We start from the raw sequence: 26761 nt of genomic DNA on the forward strand, positions 1-26761 counted from the left end.
TTGCATTGCTGAAATATATGCTGGTTTATTTGGTACAGTACTCAATTGCGAGAAGTCATAGGTAAAATACTATTATTTTTCACCTTGTGAGAATGCATTCTTTTTCTTTCCATTTCTTAGACAGTACCACCTTTTCACGCAACCACTTTCTAAAGTAAACATGGCATCCATGAGGTAGCGGGTCAATGTGTTGCCGCACATGACTACATGCTACACTCCTAGTGCGCTCGCGGCCATTTCGCTAGCTTCACATATACCAAATTTGGTTTTACGGGACGCAAATGGATGATGAAGGTATGTGACTGGTGCAAACATGATAACTATGAGGTGCGTGTCATGTAGCAACATGACTACGTGCCACGCTCATGATGCGCTCGCGGCCGTTTCGCTGCCTTCACTTATACCCAATTTGGTATTGCGTCACATGAATGGACGACGAAGGTAAATGACACGTCCGAACATGATTAATCATGATATGTGTGTCGTGTGAAACATGACTACATGCTACACTCTTTGCGTGCTCGCGGCCATTTGGCTAGCTTCACATATATCAATTTTGGTATTACGGGATGTGAATCGATGATGAAAGTATGTGACTGGTGCAAACATGATAATCATGAGGTGCGTGTCATGTAGCAACATGACTACATGCCACGATCATGATGCGCTCGCGGCCATTTTGCTACCTTCACTTATACCTAATTTGGTATTGCGTCACATGAATGGACGACGAAGGTAAATGACACGTCTGAACATGATTAATCATGATATGTGTGTCGTGTGAAACATGACTACATGCTACACTCTTTGCGTGCTCGCGGCCATTTGGCTAGCTTCACATATACCAAATTTGGTACGGATGATGAAGGTATCTGACTCGTGCAAACATGATAATCATGACATGCATGTCATGTAAGAACCTGACTACATGTCACACTCGTGACGCGCACGCCGCCGTTTCACTAGCTTTTCACATGCCAAGTTTGGTATTACGTAACATGAATAGACAACAAAGATAAATGACTTGTACAATAATGATAATCATGACATGCGTGTCATGTAAAACATGACTACCTGCTATGCTCATAGCACGCTTGCGGCTATTGTGCTAGCTTCACATGTACCAAATTTGGTTTTACTTGAAGCCTAGCTGCGGTAGTCTAGTTGCTAAAATACTCGGCTGCTGACCCGCAGGTCGCAGGATTAAATCCCAGTAGCAGTGGCTACATTTTTGATGGAGGTGAAAATGCTGTAGGCCTATGGGCCCAGATTTTGGTGCACGTTAAAAAACCACAGGTGGTCAAAATTTGCAGACCTCTCTACTATGGCGTCTCTCATAATCATACGATGGTTTTGGGACGTTAAACCCCACATATACAAGGTGTCCCACGTAACTTTAGCCAGAGCCAGAACACGTAATTACGATGCGACCAAATGCATGTTGCTCACCGTTGCCTGGAGTTAGTTTTTTTTTTGTGTTTTTAAATGTTGTTTAATTAGATCTGTTTAACTAATTTTTGAAGGAATGAAGATGGATAAAAAGTTTCAATGAGAAAGTTATAGATCGGTTTGCAAAACGTCCAAATATATAGTTTTGAACGTTATATCTGTTAAGTATTAGTCTTTTTTGCTAATTACAAGTGCACGCGAGATACAAAAAAGACCACGTGACAAACCCGCTCAGGAGTCGGTGCGCACGATTCTAGTGCTCCCTAACGTTCCGCGTACAAACGACACTTTCCTTGCACCTGTTCATGACAGCGATAAGCAGTCATAGCAGTTGTCGTTTTTGTGGCCGATAGCAAAACCTGTTCATTTTAAAGCCACCCCACCATCACTGCAGCCCTGCCGAGACAGCAAAATGAGGCAAATGCTATGGTTGTTTGTACACGGAACGTGAGGGAGCACTAGAATCATTGTGCGCACCGGTACACGAGTGGGTTTGTCACGTGGTATTTTTGGTACTTCATGGGCATTTGTAATTAGCAGAATAACACTAGTACCTAACAGATATAAAGTTCAAAACTATTCAATTGGACGTTTTGCAAACCAATCTACAACTTTCTCATTGAAATTTCTTATCTATCTTCGTTTCTTCAAAAGTTAGTTAATTAACATATCTAATTAAACAGTATTTCAGAACACAAAAAATAGTCGAACTAACTCCAGGCAAAGGGGAGCAACAAGCATTTGGTCGTGTCGTAATTACGTGTTTCAACATATCTATAAACTCTGGCTAAAGTTATGTGGGGCACCCTGTATATCATAGTATCGCGAGACATGAATGGACGACAAACATAAATGCCAGGCTGATGATGATTGATATGTTGGGTCTAACGTCCCAAAGCCACCATATGATTATAAGAGACGCCGTAGTGGAGGGCTCCAAAAATTTCGACCACTTGGGGTTCTTTAACATGCGCTCAAATCTGAGGACATGGGCCTACATTTCCGCCTCCATCAGAAATGCAGCCGCCGCAGCCGGGATTCGAACCCGCGACCTGCGGGTAAGCAGCGGAGCACCTTAGCCGCTAAACTACCGCGGCAGGGCCACAAATGCCAGGCGCCAACATGCTAATCATAACATAGAAGTCATGTACGGCACAATTTACATGCATACCACTGCTGGGGCTAGTATTGGAAACATTAGTGGTGCCGTCATTACGCAACTATAAACGACATACTTGCATATCTGAATACATGAGTGCACATAACATTTGTACGTGTGTTTACTGTGTACTATGCTGTCAGCCTCGTAGCGTTGCACTGATTTTAAGGTTATATATCCACCTTCCTCATTCGTGCTTCACAGTTCATTGATTACCACCAGATTTTATTTTAAAAAAATACTAGTATGCTGTTTCACGAGTTTCGTGCAGCAGAGCCAAAGCTATGCAATCTTAGAGTGCACGTTCTTGTGAACCAAGATATAGTGCCCATGTTCAGAACCCTTTGCATGTCCTTATGATCTTTACAAGCGACTTCGTGTGATTTTTATTTGAAGGCTTCTATGTATTTTGGAAATACGATCCGCTTGTCAATTTTACACCATTCTTCACATAAAACAATATTTGTGGCTCTACAACACAAAAGAATGAGCTCTCACTTCTTCCTGTTATAACATACAAAAGCAGAAGAAATAATTGCTCCTTTTATGCATTAAGTTCTCATCTCTCAAGTACAAGCTACTGGTATGACACTGCCTAAATTTTACATGTGGTTGGCATAGCCACAGCTCCCACAACACCGCGGAGGAACCAGCACTCGGTCGAAAAAACGCGGCTGCCCTGTCAGAAGCAGTTATCGCCCACCTCACATCTATCGAGTGGCCGCTGCGCGCTCTGCAGCTTGTAAGCTTCTAGCTGATGCTTTCATTTGCTTGTGTCCCTAAGCTTCTACAGCACAGTATTTGAGTTGATTTGGCACCGTTTTTGAGAGCCACACTCAAATAATCAACGTTGTCTTAGCGGATGGCGATGGTTGCTTCCAAACTCTCGAAGGGCATACATTATGCGTTTGTTAGTTTTTTCTAATCTTCAATAGCCGTCACCATTTGTCCAGGCGCAAGCTTGAGGACACGCTATTTAGTTTTATGCTACTATAGTGCCTACAATATTCTAGGCACTGTAATGGGCAGGCTAAGATGCTCTGTTCACTGTTGTAACCATGCCTGGCAGCAACGCAGACGACATCCGCACTTAAAGCACGAAAAACACGGAACAAAAAGCAAGCAGCTCAACGCATCCCACAGCAGACAACGAGCAAAGCTGAAAGTAGACGTGGCTCGCTGAGGTAGCTGTCACTCAAGACCCTGTGGCAGGGGTCAAGATTAAGGAAAGCTGTTGGAAAACTTAGTAAAGTGTGTTGCAGAGTCCTGCACAATTTCTTTTACAGGAAGAAAATTCTGATGGTGTGCAAGCTGCTTGCAGAAAACAGGGTGCGAAAGGATACATTTAAATGTGCTCGCGCTCTTGATAGGTCAACATGAACTGCAGCTTCCACAGTGCTGCACGAGAGTATAGACTGTTTTCATGAAGAGAACGAGTGTAGCCTCGAACTGATACATTTTCTTCACTACCACTCTCTCTACCTTGTGTCTCGCCGTGCGGCTACCTCTGTTGGCTTGTGTGGATCACCACATTTTGCGTTGCGCATTGTGCAATTTTTTAAGGCAGGGAAGTGTTTGTAGTGCCCAAAATCAAAATGCCAGACGAGAACAGGTTGACAGGCTATACAGTTTCTTTGTTTGGCAGTGCCAACAATTATTGGATGCGTAGAAGACTGGCAGCTGAGGCATGCAAAGTGCACCATACTTTGAAATAACTTCACTTAGGTCACATGACTTATTCTTCAATAAGTAGTATATTACACGTGGCATTTGCACTTGTGGCCATTTCTTCACACAAGCTTGAGGATGTGCTTGGGTGCTGGTCATATATGCACACAAAAGCAGCTGAGGATTAATAAAAAATGTTTGGCCAGGAGTTGTACATAAGGTAATTTAAAATCTCTCTGACTAGTAAAATGTTCCAAGTGTGCGCAGTTTCGAGAGTCGAATTAGTACTTCCGAGACTTCATAACTGAAACATCCACATGATGTAAACGTTCTCTGGTGCACATACGCTTCTGTATCGTTTTGTGGGAAGGATGTTCCTTCACGACTTGTTAGTTTTTTTATTACAATTAGGGTAATGTTATGACAGCTGCTGTTTCATTTTTTTCTGTAAAAACCTGGTAGTTGTGAATAATAGTCCCATATTCATTAAAGCCAGGGCGTGTTACCTGAACACGTGCGTTTGTTGTAATGCTTCTCAAATACTTCTCAAGAAACAAACTGCAATTATGTTATCAAAAATGGGCGTGCATTCAGAGTATCACTAGCGACAGCTGCTCGTACTAGATTCCACGCAGTTCTTTTCATTTTCTCATGTTTGCATTTTCTTAAGCGAAATCAGATGGTCTGCTAGAGGTTATCTTGAAACTGAGTACCCCTCCAAAGAAATCCAAAGCTTTAAAGGCCCTGCAAACAGGCTTTGACATTTTTTTTTTCCACCTCCCAAGAGAGCTAATTTATACAGTAGACCACGATGACCACATTTTCGGAATATTACAGCACTGCATGCCACGCAGACCCTCCATTTTTAAAAGACGATTCCCGCACCTCTTTCCTTCTGACCGATCCCCCTATACGTGCAGTGATGCAAGTTTGCCCATGGGCAACTTGACGCACCACTGAGCTTGTCGAACGAAAGCCTCCTAGATAAAGGGATGTCTCTACCAGCGGAAGGATGCTCCTCGAACAGCTCTTCCTCCCCGCACTGCTATGACACGTGCTCATGTTGGGGACGCCCTGCCCAGTTGTTCAGTGTGCCCCGATGACTATAGCGCCTAGAATCTCCGACTATAGTACATCTAACGTCTTGTCATGTTGCCGAAGTGGCGGAGTTACTAAGATGGGCTACAACTTCCACCTACCCATAGCGGCAAAGAGTCGCGAGGCTGTGTGAAAATTTGAAGCCTGTAACTTCCTTTTTATAGCATGTATTTGCAAAATTTTTGTGGCAACGTGTTCACATAGTAAAGAGCACATATCTCTCTCTATAACAACTGTTGGACCTCGAGTTTGTTTATTGGCCTTTTAAGCACATATGCACACACTTGACGTGCAGCTGAGTAGATGTATTCAGTCGTCTCCATTTACGTTCCACGTGCTACTTCGAAAGCTCCTCTAATGGTAATGGTAGTGCATATCTCCCGAACCCCACAATATTACAAAGCATACACACTAACTACGAATTTACACGTGCTGCTTAAGAACTGCAATGGAATTCTACTCCCCATGTCTATCGTCTCCACCCAGTGGGAACTTCTCATGTGCTTCTAATGCTTGATGTTTCGGCCATATTTAAGTTGACACCTTAAGAGTTACTTACTAGTGCCCTTACAATCACAAAAGTTGCTGTGTTTTGCCTGTGTACCGCGAAGGACCGCAATACCACTGCAGAAAACCACACACGGCCGCGAAACATCAAAGACTCTAGATGGCACTGCAGCAGTGAAGTGTTTTATCAATGGCAGCCTCATTGCGAAATTGCTGTAAAGGCACACAAGTAATAGAAACAACACTGCATCATAAAGAAAACTCTATTGTATTTAAATGCATGAACTTGTGTACAATTTTTTAAGAGAAAGCAACAGTTGAATGTGCAAGGGTTTTATTAGTTTACAGACATGACACAATATCCTTGTGCACAATGAGTGAGCAGCATGTTGGTGCCGTTTCGAACTAATATTACGATATTTGCTATCAGCAGCACCCTTGCATAGCAGCTCTACTGCACATGCAGTAAAACTTAGCTTTGCACTTCATCATCACAGATGCAATCACACACAGACTTTGCAATCGAAATGACATATGCTGCATAAGCTAGGAGGTGCACTGCACCTTGTGATCTTTGGAGGCACACTAAGCTGTGCATAATAAACAGGTGCTAGGGTTTCCTTGCAGCACACAGCTGAACTTGGACACGGTTTGCACTAATCAAATTAACATGCCAGTTGTATTCACTTGCTCTTCCCCCGATTGTAAGACCCGTCAGGCACAACACTGGGACACAACAAAAAACGGAAAAGGCACTCAATGACTGTTGGGCATAGCAGAAGAGAAACAGGCACTGCATGTGACACGGCCACTTCGATGATCCACAATTAATATAGTTGAAAGAACAGCAGCCACTTCATATTCACATGTGATATAGTTTGGGTGAATCCACGTTGAATGTCAATAAAGGCAATGTTGGCTACGGTGACATTCTCGCAGCTTCCACCTTGCTCTGTAGTCCCGTCTTCCTCTTAAATTCTGGTCTTGTTGGTGTGACTCCACGACTATTTTTTAGTGCGAAATGACATCAAACAAAGATGACAGGACAAAGCAATGTTCCAATCTTTATACGAACGAGAACCAGACTGACAAGCATAGTGTACAGCAATCTGCACAACTTGGAACATCCCAGCGCACTCATGATAGCACATTTAGAGAAGAAAATGCCAAACAAGGATTAGGAAGGAACACTAATGCACTCTGAACGCAATCACTGAATGAAAATGACACTACACATGTCGTTCAATGCAATAAATGGTGTCAGTACAGAGTAGGGCTTTGCCCTGTAATCTTGCGTTGTTTCACGTACTATAGAAATCATGTCTTGTCTGGATTTCTGCCACCAGACTAAGCGGTGACACAATCACGTAGGAGCACCTCGATTCCCAATGGCATGCTTGTTTTCTTGGCACCTCTTATGACATCATCATTCTGCGGTATCGTCCTCATTCTCTACCACATGCATCCTTCCCAGCCACTATCCCCATTCAAAGCTAAACTTTCTAATGCCCAGCATATTTAATATGCCGTGACACGTTTCCATTAAATTATATTAAATTTGATGCACTGCCCAATTTGCATGCTTTACTCTGCTACTTTTGATTACAGGTTCTTTTCAGACTCATTGATTGCAACATTAGTGGCAGATACAGCACAGCATATATGAGCATGTTCTAACAGAGCAGCAACACGAGTCAGAGCTTCGGCCTGCTGCAGTCCTTGGTGGTAGTTCTGCGCAAAGCACCCTTGTTGAAGGATGTAATAGAACTGAGCAGTGCAGAGCGGTCGGTCGATGATCCCGACGATCCCGAACCCGGAGTCGGTGGTCCTGGTGGTGGCGGTGGAGGAGGTGGCGAAATCGGAGGTGGTGGTGGTGGAGGCGGAGGCGGCAGAGGTGTCTGACTCTTTGTCACAGAAGTTGCCTCAACCCTTGTGCCTGGAAGCACAGGCATAACCCACAACGATGTAAAACGACAAGACAGAATTGACGCTGTTATAATAGCACCAAAAGCACTTGGATACCTCACGCGCATGTTTTCCTAGTTTACTGGGAGAATGTATGAACTACTTGGTAAGGACACGGAAGGAACAATGAAGACATCCTTTTCTCGTCTTTGTCTAGACTGTATGCAAGTTTTCTGCAGAGAATTCGTCGACAAAGTTAAATGAGAAAGAATAAAAGTCTAGATGCTTACATGGTCACAATGAATAGGATCAGAAAGTTGTCCAAAATAGTTTGTTATTTCATTCATCGCTACCCAATGCTGCGTAATGATAATAATAGGTGGGGTTTTACAGTCCAGAACCATGATACGATTATGAGGAACACCGTAGAGGGCTTTGGAAATTTGGACTACGTGGTGTTCTTTAACGGACACTGTGGTTGCACAGAACACCGGTCTTTACCATTTTGCCTCCATTGAAATACAATTACTGTGGCCAGAACTGAACCCGCAAACTTCGAGTCAGCAGCCGAGCACTCTAGCCACTGATGATCCAAGGCAGACACCCCGTGCTTTCTAGCCACAGCTGTTTCGCTTGCTACCGCTGTGATGAACCGCTGTGAATAAAGAATGCACACCCGTGCTTCTAACAAAACGCTGCGTTGAATAAGCATGCATTCACTGTTTCAATTTGCCCTCGCCAAGTGAATGAAAACATAAATGGAACAGTGAAAATTAAGTGAAGAGAGAAGAGGCCGCACATTTGAAATCTCCTGTTGGGCATCTGCTCTGCATTTTACGGTAGGCCACCTTGTTCTCACAACGTGACAAAACAATATAGAATCATGAGGCGTTAGCCACCGTCAGATATTTAGGTACTGAAATGTGACGCTGTGGCAGCAATCGAACCAACAACCTCATTCATGTCAGTGCAACGTCGTAGCTGTTGAGCCACAATGGCAGGTAAACTTCAACGACGTAGAACCTTGTCTATGAGTTCCCAATTCATATGACATCAAATACCAGTGTTCACAATATCAAGCAAAAGTGTGCAATGTTTCAAGGGCCTAGAACTGTTCATTTTGCCAGATATAGTGTAAACTGGATTTAACGAAATGATGGGGGCGCTCAAACTATTTGGTTAAATTGGGAAGCCGTAAAATCAAGACTGGAATTCTATGGTCTTTCAAAATTTACAACCACTATGTACCATCACCTAAAAGCTACTGTGTTATATTTTATTTGCCACTAATATATGCCAGCACACGTGAAAAGTCCACGAGGACAGCCCGAGTATGAATTAATCTCACATCTAGGCCATACACAACATACACAGTCACGTGAAGCCATGACAAGCTGCTGATATTCAAAATCGGGGAGAAAGAAGAGTGTCCATATAATTGCTATTGCAATAAAAAGTTTGCCAGTTAGAATGTTGCCATAGTTTTTACAAAAATTGCCTGAATTTGCGTGTTTTCTTCCGAATTCTTCGCTAAGCCTATTTAGGCCGTAGAACTAATATATGGTTTTAGTTGTGACGTCACGTCACAAAACATTGACAACATAATGCTCTAAAATCATGTGTCGCCATACCCAGTTTGAAGGTTGCATACACATAATTTATTCTCACCAAACTTTTCCTTTTGTCAGCACGTTTGAAGGGCTGTCACGTGACCATACAATTTTTTTGAACAAAAATACTTCACTAACATCACTTTCACAGAGTTACCTTTCAGCTCAATTTTTTTTTTTTTCAGCAGAATCACTGGTGGTCGAATTTCAGGCTGGGATGTGTCACTTGGAAGGACCAGGGTGCATTTATTATGTGGGGCAAACTTCACGAAATTATTTTCGATGTGAGCAAAAATGTGTTATGCCAAAAAAAAAAAAAAAGAACGTTGGGTAACCTTTCACAATTGACATATGCGTACACCGATTGTGAATAGTTTCTTTGTTGTACTTCACTCATCTTCAGTGGTTGATGGTGTTGTCCTCCACGCACTCCATAAAAGCATCTTGTGGCTTTTTTATTGCAATATTTTGTTTAACCACAACAGTGGCATCTGCTGTGATCTCGAGGGGCGGTCTGGAAGTGTGTGCAAAACGTGTCGTAGCGTCAGCGCACTTGGCAAACTCTGAAGCAAACTCGCACGATGACGACATTGACATTGCAACAAGCTACCAGTGCAGCATTAAAACAAACCGTTGATAGCGACTAAATTAAATATGGCTGCTGAATCTCTCTCTGCATGGGATACGACTGCAAAAAGAAGTTAGCCTACATGTTGCGTTCCTTGGTGGGTAACTAGCATGAAGAGCAAATTGAAACTGAAGCGAGGATCAGAGATGCTACCAAAATCGTCACACTTTTTTCTAGGAGACAAGCAGTTTTATCTGGTCTTCCAGAAACTTGCGACACACCTGCAACGCTATGGTGACGAATGGCTTCTTGTGACAGATGTCTGGTCATGCTTACCAATGGTCGCTTCCTGCAAATACGAACCTTTAGGCCCAATCACATGCACACGATTTTCACAGCTCTTGTGCATGTGATTGGGCCTTTAGGTTTCATATTTGCAGGAAGCGGCCATTGGTAAGCGCAGGCAGTTCATGACCTTTGCTCGTAGTGTGCTTGTGAAGAGATGTCTTAAACTCGCATTGTTCGTGAACCCCGCTGTGGTGCATGGATAATTTAAAAAGACGGGACTCACAGGCAGAAAGAAAAAGAACTGGCCATGGCAGTGGGCAGTGGGCAGAAAAAGAACTGGCCATGGCAAAGGGAAGGGGGGTAGTGAACCGAGGGGAGTCGTCATAATAATAAAAAACAAATGAACAAACATAAGCCTGCAAGGAGATGCCACGTGTCTGCTAGCTGACTGTGGCAAATGAATATAGGTGGTACGTTTATTATGCGGAAGGAAAAAAAAATCAGAAATATGATGACTGAAGATTTCGGTCTGTTTAATGCTATGGAGTAAATACAGTAGTAATTTTAATGTAAATGTGAGGAAAGAAAAAAAATCACAGCATATCCATGGGGTGAATGATGATGAGTGGGTGAAGCTCCCGAAGGAATCATCAGTAAACCGAGAATCTTCCATGCAATACGCCCAGTCGATCATCATTTAGAGACATGAAAAACGCTGTGTGTGTATGCCGTGCCTATTGGGCCTCCCGCTCTTGTACGGCAGGATCTTATAGGCGCGGCCGTACAGCTTTACGGCACGCTTCTGCCTCGCACGTTTGCACATCGAGGTTCAGTCTACGAGCGCGAGCCGCCGCTGCCTTGCACACACGCCGCTCTGCAGCCTTGTCCATCCACCGACTTTCCGAACCCGTGCGCATGCCAGAATGACTTATTTTACTACGGCGCGCCCCCTAGCGAACAGTGCCGCTAACGAACACGCGATCGCCAATGTCTTCGTGTGACGTCATTCCTATTTTCTCGCGCGCTCGCACATCGGGGTTCCATCTTCGAGTGCGAGCCGCCGCCTTGCGCGCATCATACTACAAGTAATGCTATCTACTATCTTGCATTTTCAGCATATATGCATTCGTTATATATACAAGTACCACCCTCTAATTACCATTTATGGTGACCCCACTACTCACCGTAGCGGACGATCACCGCGGGTTCACGCTTAGCGAGCCACAGGGCCGCTACTCCGTTTACTCGCGTGTAGCGCACCGCTCCGCGCACGCTCAACTAATAAGGCGTTTAGCGCGGCGCGGCAAATAGACAGTGTTCTAATGCACAAATCCACAACACTTTATTGCCTCTGGCGGCAACCCGCACAACACTACAATGTCCGCTCCCGGGAAGCGGGTAGCAAAGGCACTTGCACGTGGACGTTAACAATAAGAGGAAAACCGCGAGCACGTCGCAGATGGCAATGGCGAGCTTTGACACGGCGGTCGGGAAAAGGTCCCTCGCGGCTATGCTGCGCACTCTCACGATGGCCAATGGGCCTGGTCGCGAGTGTTAGGGCAAACCTCGTACGTGTAGGCCTACGGCAAGTGCGGCTCGTTGTGGTACGACAACTTCAAGCACTAGGCACCGCTGTGGGCTTAGCGTACGCTGCCGAAGCTAGCACTCAAGTAAACACGCCTGCCGAGGTGCCCAAGGCCACCCCAGGCAGGCTACAGTCCGGCGACTCCCAAAGGGGACGCGGACGAAGGAAAACACGTGCTTACCCGGCGCCGACCACGGAGAAGAGAGCGCTCCCTCAGCGCGCACCTACCGTGTGCCGTGCCCGCACGTGGCGCCATCTATCGCCACGTGGTGTTAACAGAGCAGAAAAGCAAAAGGGTGTGGCTGTGTGGCGGAAGGCCCGCGAAATGGTCGCGGGCGCGCCTCAGATCCCCACACCCTCCTCTCCTTAATTCACCCTATATACCGGTCTGCAAAGGCAGCCGGTCGTCACCCATGCATGCAAAGGCGTCATGCAATGGGCAACAGCTAGCCTCAGCCTCGCTCTGCAACTGCTGCTGAAGAAAAAAAAAAATAAAACAACACAAGAATACAATACACTTGAGAAATACAATGGCTCCGCGGAAGAGGGGTAACGGGAGTTCATGATGCTCACGCAAGAGCGTGTCCACGGCTCGGAGGGGCAGCGTCACGTATTATTTGACTTGGGTGACTTCGTCTCGTCGATGTTGACGACAGCCCTGCGAATCCGACGAACGCCGCCTCGGTGGAGGTTCGGATGGACCTCGCTGCGACAGCTGGCTCTTCTGCTGGAATAATGGTCGCCAAATCCACTGGCTGCGAGGCGTCCTGCGACGTCGGTCGAGTCGTGCACAGCGTCTGCGACAGCTGGCCTCGTGCAGGAGCCATGATAGAAAGGCCAGCAGAGCTTATCAGCGACGGTCGGGAGCAGGGCGCAACCGGGCTGCCTAACGACCGCAGGTCACCGAACGCCTCCAGAGTGCAAGGTGGTGTAGGGGTCGGTGACTTCTCAAGTTGTTGCCACACGCACGCACACACACCTCCGATGGTCGGGTCTCTCCAAACGCGCACCGCAAAGGAAGTGCAGAGTGTCCTTTGTCCCTCTCTCCACGCTAAAGCACCAATTCACAATCCCCTCCTCCAGCGAGAAGAAAAAAAGAAAACACGGAAAAAAACATCAAGTAAACAACAACACTCAAATGACAATCAGCAGCAGTAACTGGGCGGAGCAGACTTCTTTGCAAGCACTGGCTGTAAAGAAGTTAGCTAACTGAGACTATACAGTAAAAATGAGGGCCTTCGGTTGCGGAAATAAGCCCGCCGTCCGGCGTGAAATCACTCAGGTGACCGCTTCCTAAGATTATACCGGTGCGTGGTCCGAATGCGGTCCGCCGCGCCGGGAGTGCCCCGTTGCTTGCGCGAAGAGCCACTGGGCGCTGGTGCAGGCTCGTCAGACCTCGAAGCAAAGGCTTTCAGGTCTGCGATGTGGGCACGGCTGAGTTTTCCCGAAAGCGGGTCTTTCAGCAAGTACGCGAGTGGAGTCCAAGCTTTCTCCACTCGGTACGGACCAAGCCACTTTGGAGCGAGCGAAGTTGAGAAACCCTTGCTCGCATCGCTAAGAGCGTGGTTGCGCTTCAGGACGAGGTCACCTACCTTAAATGAAAGGTGGCGATGTTTTCGGTCGTACTGGGCCTTTTGCGCGGCCCTGGCCGATGCCAAACTCTGCCTCGCTCTACTGAGAGCTCGACAAAGCCTGTCCCGAAGTGTGGAAGCGTAAGCAGAACAGTCTGCCGGTTCTTCCTCGTCTCCGAGCTGGCATTGCATGACACTGGTCACCGGATTTGCCAACTCCCTTCCGAAATTAAGGAAGGCGGGAGAGAAACCAGTAGAGCGACTCTCGGAGGTTCGGATTGCAAACGCGAGTTCACTCAAATGGTCTGCCCAGTCCTTTTGACTTTCGGCAAAGGCCGCCAACATCGGTTTGAGCGTACGATTCGTTCGCTCCGTCAAATTGGACTGGGGATGGTAGGGGGAAGTGGTGCAGTGATCTATTCCTAGGGAACGGCACGTATCACCAAACACCCGACGAGCGGTGAAATACGACGCATTGTCCGTGATCAATCTTTTCGGAAAGCCGAACCGACAAAACACTTCCTGTAGCCTCTCTAGCACCGCTCGTGCTGTCACTTTCCGCAGCAGAAACAGCTCCACCCATTTGGAAAAATGATCAACAACTACCATCAGATGTATGAACCCCTGTTTACTCCTGGGGACGGCCCCATTAGATCGCAGGTGGCTACTTGCCACGGACGCTCACTGACAATCTGTTTCATCAAGCTGGGCGGCTTGCCACCCCTTAATTTCATCGTTTGACAGACGTGGCAGGAACGGCAATAGCGAAAAATGTCACGCTTCATGCCAAGCCAAGTCACAACCTTGCTCAGTTTCGCAAAAACTTTAGAGCCACTCAGGTGACCGGCAATGGGCTCGTCGTGAGAGGCTCGCAACAGTGCGCCTCTCAGACTTTTGCGAACAACCACCTTAAACGGGTCCACTGACTCCTCATCGGTGGCTATGTATTTCAGCAGGAGTCCATCATGGTCCAGCAAGTATGTATCCGCGGGGGACCCAGCGACACACGCCGGTTCCCGTCCCCCTGCGCCCGCCGCACTACCAGCAGCGTCTCGGCGCTCCGTCTCCCTGAGACCGTCGCTCAACTCGCGACAAAACGGATCATCCTGCTGGGCCTTCAGTAACTCTTGTCTGCTGAAAGCGATTCCCATTCTCCCAAAGGGGAGCTTGGTATCGTTCCCACTCAGGCCAGCGGCTGCAACACACCATCGTATTCCTGTAGGAGAACTGCTCCTAATCCCAGATCGCTTGCGTCAGTCTGGACAACAAACGGTCTGGTCAGGTCGGGGAGCTTGAGCTGCGCCGTCTCTGCAATGGCACTAGACAGACGACAAAACGCCTCTTGCTGCTCAGGTCCCCATCGCCACTCAGCTGACTTACCCAAGAGCTTGGTCAAGGGCGCCTGCACTCGGGCACAGGACGGAATGAACGACCAGTAAAAATTGGCCATTCCGAAAAAGCGGCGCAGGCCGCGTACGTCCTTGGGCGCTGTTATGCCTGCGAGTCCACAGCGAATGTCCGTGCCTCTGAAAAAGGCAATCTGTGTCAAGGCCAGCCTGCCTGACACGAACAACTCAACGGCGTCAACACGCGGCGGCGCCTTTCTGGCGCCCACGTGCAGTGAGTCATTTCAGCCACAAGCCCGTCGAGTAAACAACTGGCGTCATCCTGTCTGGGGGGCGGCTGACGCAATGCGCGGCGACGTCACTCGTCCTTGGGTGCAGCCACCTGCAGCGCAGCCTCTCCAGATTCGATGAGAAAGAAGGACGCGGCCCAGCGGCGACCTCATTGGAGGGTTCTGACCTCGCGACCAGCGGCGCTTCTGGTTCGACATTCGGGTTGGACCCGGTGCATATAAAAGAAGCCCTGCGGCGCGTCGAAGAGACCCCTTTTTACAGCGGACCCATTTAAGAGCAGACCTATGTGTTAGAGAGAAGAGCTCGGCTCTTCGAGTCTCTGTCGGCCCCAGTGCCGAATTTGTAACGCCTCTATATATATGCTGTACATAAACCTTGTTTAACTCACCGTCGTCTCGTCCGATCGTCTATCAGCTCAGCGCAGAAGCAGTCGCGAGCTGAGAAACCTACGCTACCAAACGGCTGGTGACCTTCCCGGCGGAGAACGAAGCAGTGGCGCCTTCGGGACCGTGTTGGCGTCGCCGTCTTTCGTGAACAGTGGTTGCAGCGGTGAGATTTCGAGTTCGTAACGTCGTCGGAGGTGCGTCGCAACAGCGCGGGAAATCGAGGATTGCTTGAAGTTTCTCCCGATCTGGCTCAATGGAGCCTTCGCCCAGCGTGAAGCCAAGTAACTGAACTCGGGTTTGCGCTAGTTGGGCCTTTGGGGGATTTAACGTCATCCCGGCGGCTTTCACCCTCTCGAGCACATCGGCAATGTGGGCCAAGTGCTCTTCGAAGGTTCGTGAATAAATCACGATGTCGTCGAGGCAGCACATGCAGTAAGACCACTTTACTTCCTCGAGGACGCGGTCCATGAGTCTCTGAAAAGTCGCAGGAGCATTGCAAAGACCGAAGGGCATACGAGTGAACTCAAATAACCCTCTCTGGGACGTGAACGCGGTCTTGCACCAGTCACGCTCATCCATCCGGACCTGTAGGTAACCTTTGGAGGCATCTAATGTGGTAAAATACCGCGCAGTGCCGAGGTTTCCTACGATGGAGATAATCGTGGGGAGCGGATAGGCATCCTTACGAGTCACTCTGTTCAGACGGCGGTAGTCTACGCACAGGCGATGACTGCCATCTTTCTTAGGCACCAACACAATTGGAGACGCCCAGGCGCTGGACGAACGGCGAACAATGCCAGATGAGAGCATCTCGTACAGCAAGCCGTCAATTACCTGCCTCTTGACCTGGCTGACGGGCCTGGGGTTACACTTCAAAGGAAGCGCGTCGCCAGTTTCGATCGAATGGCTCACCAAATCGGTACAGCCGGGTTGATCAGTGAAGAGCTCATCGTATTCGCGCAACAGTGCCGACAAACAAGCCTTCTGTGTATCATCCAATTGAGTCGCACAGGCGATCAAAGAATGCGGAGCCTTTTCGTGTCGTGCCGCTCGATACCGATGGTGATTTTGAGCCGACGAGTGCATAGCGCAGGGGCCTGCTCCCGAAGTTTGTACGTGACACGGTTTCGGCGCTTCTACTGCACAGGCAACAGAAAGCGCCGGTGGGCTGATGAACGGCTTTAGCTCGGAAAAAGGTCCGTCGCGATAGCCTCCATTCGCAATGTCCACTACGATACCGGTTTTTAGGAGAAAGTCTCGACCGAGAATCACAGGAACTATGAGCCCTGGAAGATGAACGAAACGCGCGCGTCTCATTCAGCCTCCCCATCTGACAGTCAACCTCGCGGCGCCCGCCGACTGGGCCACGCCTCTCGCGAGGGTGAATGTCGTTCGGCTGTCCCGCAAGCGCACCGAGCGCTTCTGCAAGTGGGACAACACCTGTTCGCCAAACAACGAAGCGCTTGCGCCCGTGTCCAGCAACGCCGAGAATTTGCGACCGACAATGGTGACCGAAATAAACGGCGCGTGCGCACCAGAAAGACTGCTTGCCCGGTACGCAGAGGGGAGAAGCAAGGGTTCGGCCGCTTGTGCTTTCACGAACGGCCCGCGCTCCCGTTTCCCTGCCTCACAGGAGGCACAAACGTGGAGCACTCCCTCGCTATGTGCCCTCGTTGACTGCAGCGGAAGCAGCGCACTCCATCACGGTCCCTTTCCCGAGACGGAGCAGCTTCGAGCTGCCGGGGTCGGTTCGCCGCGTGATCAAAGGATCGCTCTGATGACCGTTACCACCGGTGATGCGCTGGGTCGGATTTCGTCCCTGCTCGCGCGCGTCGAGTTGCGATGCAGCACCGGCTGCACGCCTCCCGTACGTGTAGGGATCTAAAGCTCGATCGCTTATCTCCCATGCGCGCCCACCTGTAGCGGTAGCCGCAAAGGCAGCTCCGGCGGGCTGTTGCCGCTGAGGAAGGGTCATGGCCACTCCCCACGCGCAGCGCGGTTCGAGGGCCTCGCTGACTGGCGGTGGCGGGTGATAGGAACGCGCGGCGAGAATGTCGCCTTGGATGCGCTTTGCCTCGACGGCCAATTCCTCCAAATCACGGAAGCGACTGCCGCGCAGGTACGCCGAAAAAGTCGGGTGTGCCTGCCTAATCACCCGTTCGACGCGCTCCTCGTTCGAGGCTCTGGGCTCAGCGATAGAAAAAAGGTCTTCCATCGCGCGTACGTACTCCTGAAGCGACTCATCAGGAGCTTGTGTGCGGAGCTCTAGCTCGTGCCGCATCCTACTCTCGTAGTCAGCGGGTAAGAATTCGCGCAGGAAGGCCGCGCGAAACTCATCGAGGGTTGCTGCTCGGTGGCCGGAAAGCCGATGCCACCTGGCCGCCGTGTCTGTCAGTGCAGCCGGGACGACGCGTCCGAGCACTTCCTGGTCGTCTAGACCCATGGCTCTCTGATAACGTGTGAGGGAGTCCAGGTAATCTCTTGCACTTTGCAGATCACCATACCCGCTGCAGGTCGGAACGGCCAACATGACAGCGGGATGAGGGCGTTTCGGAACGGCCGAAAGCGTTTGGACTGCCCCCGTGAGTGCCTGAATCATTTGGGCGGCATTTTGCAGCAGCGTCTCTGCGCCCGCTTCAAAGGAAGCTGTCGGTGCATTAGCGGTGCGGGCGAGCGATGGGAAACTGTCTCCGAGCTCGATAAGCGGCGCGGTTTCAAAATGGATACCGACCGTCGCGACTTTGGGGAGCGCCTGTTTTTCACAGCTGACTCTTGGGGCAGCTTCACGTGAAAATGCTAGGCCGCTTGCGGCTAGCGGTGCAGGCGCGTGCTCGAAATAAGCTTGGCTGCTAGGTTGCGTAGCAGCCAGCGGGCAAAATTCGGCAACGGCTGAGGCCGCGGTGCCGATCTGCGCCCCGGAAGCTCCACTGAGAGCCGTTTCGGAGCGCTGTGACATGGAACTGCCATGCATTCCAAAGGGAGCAGTAGTAGTCCAATTTGCCCTTGTGCACTGTTCGGGTTGGGCTATGGCCCCGGACCCAAAACACGCTACCTCTCCAGTGGGAGCTGGTACGTAGCGCCTCGTGTCATCCCGTCTGGGGCTTGTGACACGTGAGGGTGCGTGATTGTGATGCTCAAGGGGGGCACTGGCACTGTTCTCGAGCAATGCGGTATCTGCTAAAAGCGTCAGCGGACAGAACTCACGCGGAGCAGACATAACGCCGGTCAACGCGGCGAGTCTGATTCGCAAAAGCGGGCTAACTCGGCTAAGACTAATCAAAGGCTTAATGAGCCTTTGATATCGCGTTGGGCGCCAGTATGGTGACCCCGCTACTAACTGCTGCTACGCGTTGGGCGCCAGTATGGTGACCACGTTACTAACTGCTGCGGACAATCACCGCGGGTTCACGCTTAGCGAGCCACAGGGCCGCTACTCCGTTTACTCGCGTGTAGCGCACCGCTCTGCGCGCGCTCAACTAATAAGGCGTTTAGTGCGGCGCGGCAAATAGACAGTGTTCTAGTGCAAAAATACACAACACTTTATTGCCTCTGGCGGCACCCCGAACAACAGTACAACGTCCGCTTCCGGGACGCGGGTAGCAAAGGCCCCCGCACGCGGACGTTCACAATAAGGGGAAAACCGCGAGCACGTCGCAGCTGGCAATGGCGAGCTTTGACACGCCGGTCGGGAAAAGGTCCCTCGCGGCTATGCTGCGCACTCTCACGATGACCACTGGGCCTGGTCGCGAGTGTTAGGGCAAACCTCGTACGCGTAGGCCTACGGCAAGTGCGGCTCGTTGTGGTACGACCACTTCAAGCACTAGGCACCACTGTGGGCTTAGCGTACGCTGCCGAAGCTACCACTCAAGTAAACACGCCTGCCGAGGTGCCCAAGGCCGCTCCAGGCAGGCTAAAGTCCGGCGATTCCCAAAGGGGACGCGGACGAAGGAAAACACGTGCTTACCCGGCGCCGACCACGAAAAAAAGAGCGCTCCCTCGGCGCGCGCGTACCGCATGCCGTGCCCGCACGTGGCAGCGTCTATCGCCACGCGTCGTTATCAGAGCAGGAAAAGCAAAAGAGTGTGGCCGTATGGCGGAATGCCCGCGAAATTAGAGGCGTAAAAGAAGAAGGCCCTGAGAATGATGATGACTTACTGAAAAAAATAAATGACGATATATTTGGCTCCATTCTCAACCAGAAACTGAATTCTATAGAAAGAATACATAGACTAGGAAAGAAATTTCCTGGCAAAGACCGCCCTGTAATCCTTAGAGTGGCAGACTACTGAGACAAAGTAAAGATACTGAAAAATTGTTTCAAGCTAAAAGGCACTCATATTAACATTAGTGAGGACTACTCAAAACGTGTAACTGAGATACGGAGAAACTTGTGGGTCTCAAGTCTAGAAGAAAGAAAGAAAGGAGCGAAAGTTAGACTGGTTTATGACAAAGTTCTCATCAACAATGTTTTGTACACCTGGAGTGATGATGCCAATGAGAAGATCAAGTGCAAAGCATCTGCTAAACCCAACCTCCAATGACCTGAAAGACAAAAACAGGCCGACTTTAAGATCATCAACTTAAATGCTCGCAGCGTACTGAACAAAAGTCACTTAATAGAAAGTGTAACCTTGGAACATGATCCTGACATATTGGCAATCACCGAGACATGGTTGCACAGTGATGTACATGATGTGGAAGTTGCACCGCCAGGTTACGTCTTAATAAGGAAGGACCGAGGCGGGAGAGGAGGCGGGGTAGCACTTATGATTGAAAGAGACATAAAGTATCAAACTTTGCCAGATGCTGGTGATATTGAAGCCGTATGGGTAAAGATTCGACTAAATGATCACCCTGTGTACATTGGAGTTATGTACAGACCCCCTTGTTCTCCTGCTACGACTCTGACCGACTTAAGATGTTTTATGGATTCTAATATGCACCAGGACGACAAAATAATTTTGATTGGTGATGTCAACTTACCAGGCATTCAATGGGATTCGCATGACATTATAGGAAACGAAGTAGCTCATTGTGAACATCTTTTGGACATTGCCTTTTGTTTTAACCTATGCCAAATTGTGTCTAGCTACACACGTGTTTTTAAGGCTGTATCCTCTATGCTCGACCTTGTATTTGTATCTTCAATCCTGGAGGAAAATGTTAAAACATGTGATGTAATCGAGGGCATATCAGATCATCAGATGGTTATGTTTTCCTTGGATATGGTGTCCGCTAGGTTGCATAAGGATTACAAAAATACAGTTCTGAACTTCGCAGCTGCTGATGACTTCTCTGTTTTAGAAAAACTTGAAAACTCTTTCGATACTTTTGTTCTCCTGCAAAACTCAAATGCATGTACAAATAGACTATGGGATTATTTCTCGCAGGTGGTCACTGAATGCATTTAATTCTATATTCCAACACGACAAAAAAGATAGCAAAGAAAAATCCTTGGATAACGCGTGACGTGATCCTTGCCAAAAGGCAACTGAAACGAAAACGGAGAGCTCACTCAATAAATCCTTGCCCTGAAAGGAAGGAAGCCATTCACACTATGAGCCAGGAATTGAGACGTCTAGTTAAAAATTGCAAAGATAATTTTTATAATGTTAAACTAAAAAAGTTCCTGCACGAAGCACCTGAAAAGTTCTGGAGATACGTAAATCCAAACACAAAAACCCATCTTGATGCAGATAAAGAAAACTCAATCACGTGCTGAAAGTTTTAATGCCTTTTTTTCGTCAGTATTTACCCACGATGACAGACAAGTACCGACTTTTAATGAGGCTTCTGACACACCTGCCATAGAAGGAATAACGATTAGTGAACAAGGAGTATTGAACCTGCTCCTTAAAATCGCCAAAAAGAAAAGTGCAGGACCTGACGGAATACCAAATGAACTTTTATATAGGTACGCAGTATGGGTCTCGAAGTACTTGACAATTATTTTCCAGTCCTCCGTAAGTAGTGGTTGCTTTCCCACTGCTTGGAAGGTTGGTAAAGTCATACCGATACACAAAGGTGGTACTACTAACGACTGCAAAAATTTCCGTCCCATCCCGCTCACAAGCACTTGTTCAAAGATTCTCGAGCATATTGTCTCCAAGCATCTTTTGGCTTATCTAGATGTTCACAACCTATTATACTCACAGCAACATGGATTTCGAAAAGGCCTATCTACTATTACTCAGCTTGTTGAACTTGTTCATGATCTCTCCTCTGAAATTAACTCGCAAGGTCAGGTTGACATGATACTTTTAGATTTTGCAAAAGCTTTTGATAAGGTGTCCCATGCTAAACTGTTGTTGAAAATAAACACTATCTTTAAAAACCCAAACCTAACGCAGTGGTTTTCCTCCTATTTCTCCAATCGCAAGCAGTATGTTCAAGTCAGCACGAAAAAATCTGCCCTTGCCAATGTTATTTCTGGAGTTCCCCAAGGCAGTGTCTTGGGCCCACTACTGTTTTTGATTTTTGTCAACGATTTACCTAAAGATATTACGGTCCCCATAAGGTTTTTTGCAGACGATTGCGTAATGTATAAAACAGTCAGGTCTCCTACCGATCAATCAGAACTAAATCTAAACCTCCAAAAAATACAAAACTGGCGCACCATTTGGCAGATGGATCTAACGCCGCAAAAACAGTAACGATGACCGTATCTAGGAAAAAACGCATTCTAAATACAATGTACTCTATAAACGATCATGAGCTTGGCAGAGTAGAACAACACAAATATTTGGGTTTATTAATAACTTCCGATCTACGATGGAATTTGCATGTAGACTCCGTTTGTGCTAAGGCTAACAAAGCATTGTGGAGACTTTGGAGAAATCTGCACCATGCTAGCCCGGAAATCAAATGCTTGGCTTACAAGGCTCTCGTACGGCCAATTATGGAGTACGCAAAGGTGGTATGGGATCCGTACACAACAAGTAATCACACTAAGCTAGATAGAATACAAAGATTGGCGTCACGTTTCATATTTAACAAATACCAGCGCTGCCACTCCCCAACTCAGCTTTGCAAGCTGGCCCACCTTAAACCACTAGAACAAAGGACAGAGTATGAAAGACTTAAATTACTCTTTTTAATCATTAAAGAACAAGAAAAAATAGACATATCAAAGTATATGTAATAAAAACTGGGGAAACGTCAAGACACCGGCATAACATGTACATCCCTCCCAGATCATACAACGATTGTTTTAAGTTCAGTTTCTTTCCGCGGGCGATCACTGAGTGGAACAGGCTGCCGAATTCCACTGTCTTATCGGAATGTGTACCTTCTTTCTTGAAGGGCCTAAAGGATGTCGTGTATAAAGATGTATAGTTTATATTTTGCTTATTCTATGTCTTCAGGAGCAGAGTGCTTTGGCTATTTCTTGTCATTTATTGTTATGTATAATAGAAGTTGTATAGGGAGTACCTATTTTTTTGTATGTATATTGGCTTTTTCCACCCCTGTTATAGCCCAAATGGGGCTGACAGTATAATAAAATGAAATGAAAATGAATGAAAAATGGTCGCGGGCGCGCCTCAGATCCCCACACATTTTAAGACCTAATGAGAGGTGGCTACGGACACTTACGATGGGACGCATGACCAACGCCTCAACTCTTTCGTTATCACGCCTATACAAATCTATCACTGGTGATAGACACATTTGTCATCAATTTTGGCATGTTAAATCTCTTCCTTGTGCACCCAACACTTTCTAGTATTTAGGTCAGCCACTCAACATTCAGAATTTTCTTGTATTTGCTGACTTGGGCAACATAGCGATTTTTGACAGACTTTTGCACGAACCAATGTGCATGTGTAGTTGGAAAAATGTATTAGGTTGGCAGAACTGCATGCCCCTTGCGATTATGGTACAGTAACATCGAAGTCCTGTAATGAAAAGAAACTTTGCAAGCCAAATGTCGGATTGATGTGTTAGCTTTGCAATTCGACCGAGTTGGGCAGTAATAATTGTCTTAAATTTATGCCAGCGAATCAATAGACAGCTGTTGCTAGAAGTCAGGAAAAATTAATTCTACCAAAAAAATATTTCCCTAGGTCCGCCGCATGAATCAAGTGTGCAGGTGGCTCTCACAGCCAGTTTCCAGCCGCTTTAAATTTGCTTGTATCGTTATATCAGACACAGGGTCACATCTAGTGTCACTAATCGCGCTCCTAGTATGCGGTCGTCACGTGCGCATGGGTGCGCGTCAGCGCTGCAAAACAGATGCACTGCTTGAAACTGTCTTGCGATCTCACCTCAGCTTCAAGTTTTATGACAGCACCTCAGCTTCAAGTTTTATGGGGACGATGTTTTGCGTCAGGCTGAGACATCCGTAGCCGTTCATGAGTTTGTTTTGCTTACATCCTCAAGTTATCTCCTCCCCCGCCAGTGCATATAGCTTCTGACCTTTGTGCATAGTTTTTAGTTACTCAGGTTACGTGCGAGGTCCACACTTCTCTAGGGTGCAGTGTAGTGGTGCTGGCTGCAGAGCTTCTAACATCTAGAAGGCCCCCAGAGCACATCTTGGCCCTCACTACGGAGCAGTGCGAAACATTTTAGAACTGTTCGAAATATTGTTCTTTTATCAATACGATATGCGCGAAAATGCAAAGGAATATGCTTGGATGCTCATGGAAAGAGGCTACGCTAGATGAAATAGCGAAGTTCATTGGACTTCTCATTTATAGATAGATTATTCACATCACGAGTATCCATCTATATTGGAATACCTAGAGACTTTTATCACAAGGCAATGAAAATTCACTGAGAAGAGTGTACAAGTACACTTGTGTCTCACGAAAAACCAAGCAATGCTTCACCGCATGGCATGAGCAATGAAGCAGCACCTCGGTTCCGATTTTCTTATTCTTAGTCTATGTGAAGAGAAACATTTTGTACAACATTAATTATTTTTATACTGTTCCTGGGTCACCTTATTTACAAAATGTATATTCTAAATTTTCTTCATTTTTAATATTTTTGCATATATAGTGTTTTTTAGTCCACTGTTTACCAGCTGGTGACAAAAAATTTCACACTTTTCACATTTTTATTCATTCTATAATAGTTTTGTTATTCTACAACTTATGTTTTTTGGAAAGAGCATTTCATTCTGCAAAGTTTGATATGCTGCAATGCGTGCTGGAGTACATTTCCAACTGGCAAAAACGATCTTCCCAAGAGATATGAAAAACAACTATTCTCGCGCGGTGATGAAAGCGTTAAGGAGCTTCTCCCCTAAAAAGTGGACGAAGAGATAACTTGACACTAGCATAGACCAAACCTGCAACCTTCGAATACCGCGTGCGATATTCTACCAGCTGAGCTACTGCGGCGGCCATCCCCATCATCACTCTATGGGGTATATATGTGGATTAGAACCTGAAAGTGTCAGTCAGTGCCGATAGTAGTATTGACGGTGAGTGCGGAACTTTTTTTCTGCCTGTTGGCGTCACGTAGTATGCGATCTTTTTACGAGCTGGCAGCTGATCAATGTCCCTCACATACTACCTGCATCTAGTCTACCAGAGCGAGACTCTCGCTATAAATGAACGAAAGAAGGGGAATTTTTAGGACTCCTTTTTCTTTGTTAGGCACAATTAACAGATAAAAAAGCCAAGAAAATTATAAGAGATGTTATTTGTAGTAGTTATGAAAGCAGTGCAACTCACTTGTGGAGCGTGCCTGGGTCCGGCTGCTCTCCGCTTTCCTTAGCTCAAGTAACCTCTTCTTGCGATTTTCGTCTTGTGACAAGCGTGCCTGGGCTTTGCTCAGCTTGGTGTGCTGTCGCAGCTAAAAGAGCATTTAAAAAAGAATAAAACATTAAAGGGGGTGATGGATTCCTCTGACACAGGAATCTGTATAAAACACAAAAGTGCAACATGTCTTCAGAGAAGTACCTGAATGTTTATTAGGCATAATAACGTCTATTTATATTTAGTGACTCTAGCACCCTTACACATTGTGGGAGAGCACATGCGCCCAGCCATCCTTTCCCTTTAACAGCAGCACAACAGCCTAGTTGCGAGAATATGTCTGTCCCCTCCAGACACAAGTCAATGAAGCCTCTTGCAAAGAGATGGAGCACCCCGCGGCCGGCGCACGCGATTCCCCTTTCCCGGCTCACAGAATGTTTCTCCTCCCTCAGTGAAGGAACGAACCCTCGTCAGGAAGAGGGAAACCGCGACAGTGGAGAAAGCGAGCAGGCCGGCGGCCGGACGCTCTTTCTGGCACCGGCGACGAAGCAGAAAGAACGACCTCTGGGACTCCCTGCGAGCCAAGGATGACAACGACCGAGGTGTAAGCGTCTACCCTTTGTATTATGTAGTCTCTCTACGCAACATTTACGCGTTATTGCTAAAGTATAGCAATAAAGTGTTGTTTGTAGACCTAGCCTGTTGCCTTATTCGCCCGAACCCATGTAGCTGCAATGACTCAAGCTACAGAAATGGGACGTTAAGCGTGCACGGTACAACTGTGTGCGGCTGAGACATTAGCAAAACTTCTGCGGCAGCTAAACATAAAACGGACCCCCTATAACAGACACATATATGTTGATGACTGGTGACACTTTTTGTCCATCACGACAAGCAACGACAAGCAACGACACGCAACTGAATGAATTGTGCATTGCACACACCAGAGCATTACACAAATCACACAAACCACAGGCATTCTCAAAACGTGCAAGCGAAACCGAACGTGTTTTCATTCGATCGCTTTGTGAACTCGGAGCCCACTGCAGCGAAGGGTGCATAATTTAGGGGTTGGCCACCACCCGTGGATGTGCTTGGCATGCGGCATTGTGTTAGCAAGCAACAGCCTGCTGGTGGGTCACTTCAGCGAAAATATACTCAGTTTCGTACTGCTTCAGTGTGCTTGTGATAGCCAGTTCGGCTTTATCAGCCACTCTTATCAGCAAGTAGTGATGTCTGATGCCTCATAGCAATAGCTAACCTTGAATACACACAAGGAATTGGTCGTTGTCAACAGATTACCTTGTGGAATCTCTTCCACGCCAGGCATTTTCCAAAAGATAATGGATACTATGTTGAAGGGCCTCAAAGGCGTTTGCTGCTACCGAGACGATATTATTGCGATAGCAATTACATGGACACTCTCGGCTGGATTTTGCCACCGGCGTCGCCATCACTCATATATATAAGAAGAGAAGACACACAACTTAGCGGTTGCCTTAATTTAATTTCTAACAGTTTCGACCGGTGGACATATCTTCGTCAGGGTTTGCGAACACTTGTTCGAAAACCCTGACGAAGTTATGTCCACCGGTCAAACCGTTGGAAATAAAACTAAGGCAACCG

General features: G+C 47.5%; 1 protein-coding gene across 1 annotated transcript in view; it reads right to left on the bottom strand.

Annotated features, from left to right (window-relative positions):
- Positions 1–6198: 6198 nt before the first annotated feature.
- The window catches only part of LOC119175087 (PX domain-containing protein kinase-like protein), a 101798-nt gene continuing 81235 nt past the window's right edge, over positions 6199–26761 (bottom strand). The window contains exons 13-14 of the mRNA XM_037426308.2: positions 25112–25232; positions 6199–7817 (exon numbers count right to left, since the gene is read on the bottom strand). Coding sequence (XP_037282205.2) covers positions 7576–7817; positions 25112–25232 — 363 coding nt within the window. The 3' untranslated portion in view covers positions 6199–7575. The remainder of the gene's footprint in view (positions 7818–25111; positions 25233–26761) is intronic.

Source organism: Rhipicephalus microplus, chromosome 5 (assembly GCF_043290135.1).
Source record: "Rhipicephalus microplus isolate Deutch F79 chromosome 5, USDA_Rmic, whole genome shotgun sequence".
Lineage (NCBI taxonomy): Eukaryota > Metazoa > Arthropoda > Arachnida > Ixodida > Ixodidae > Rhipicephalus > Rhipicephalus microplus.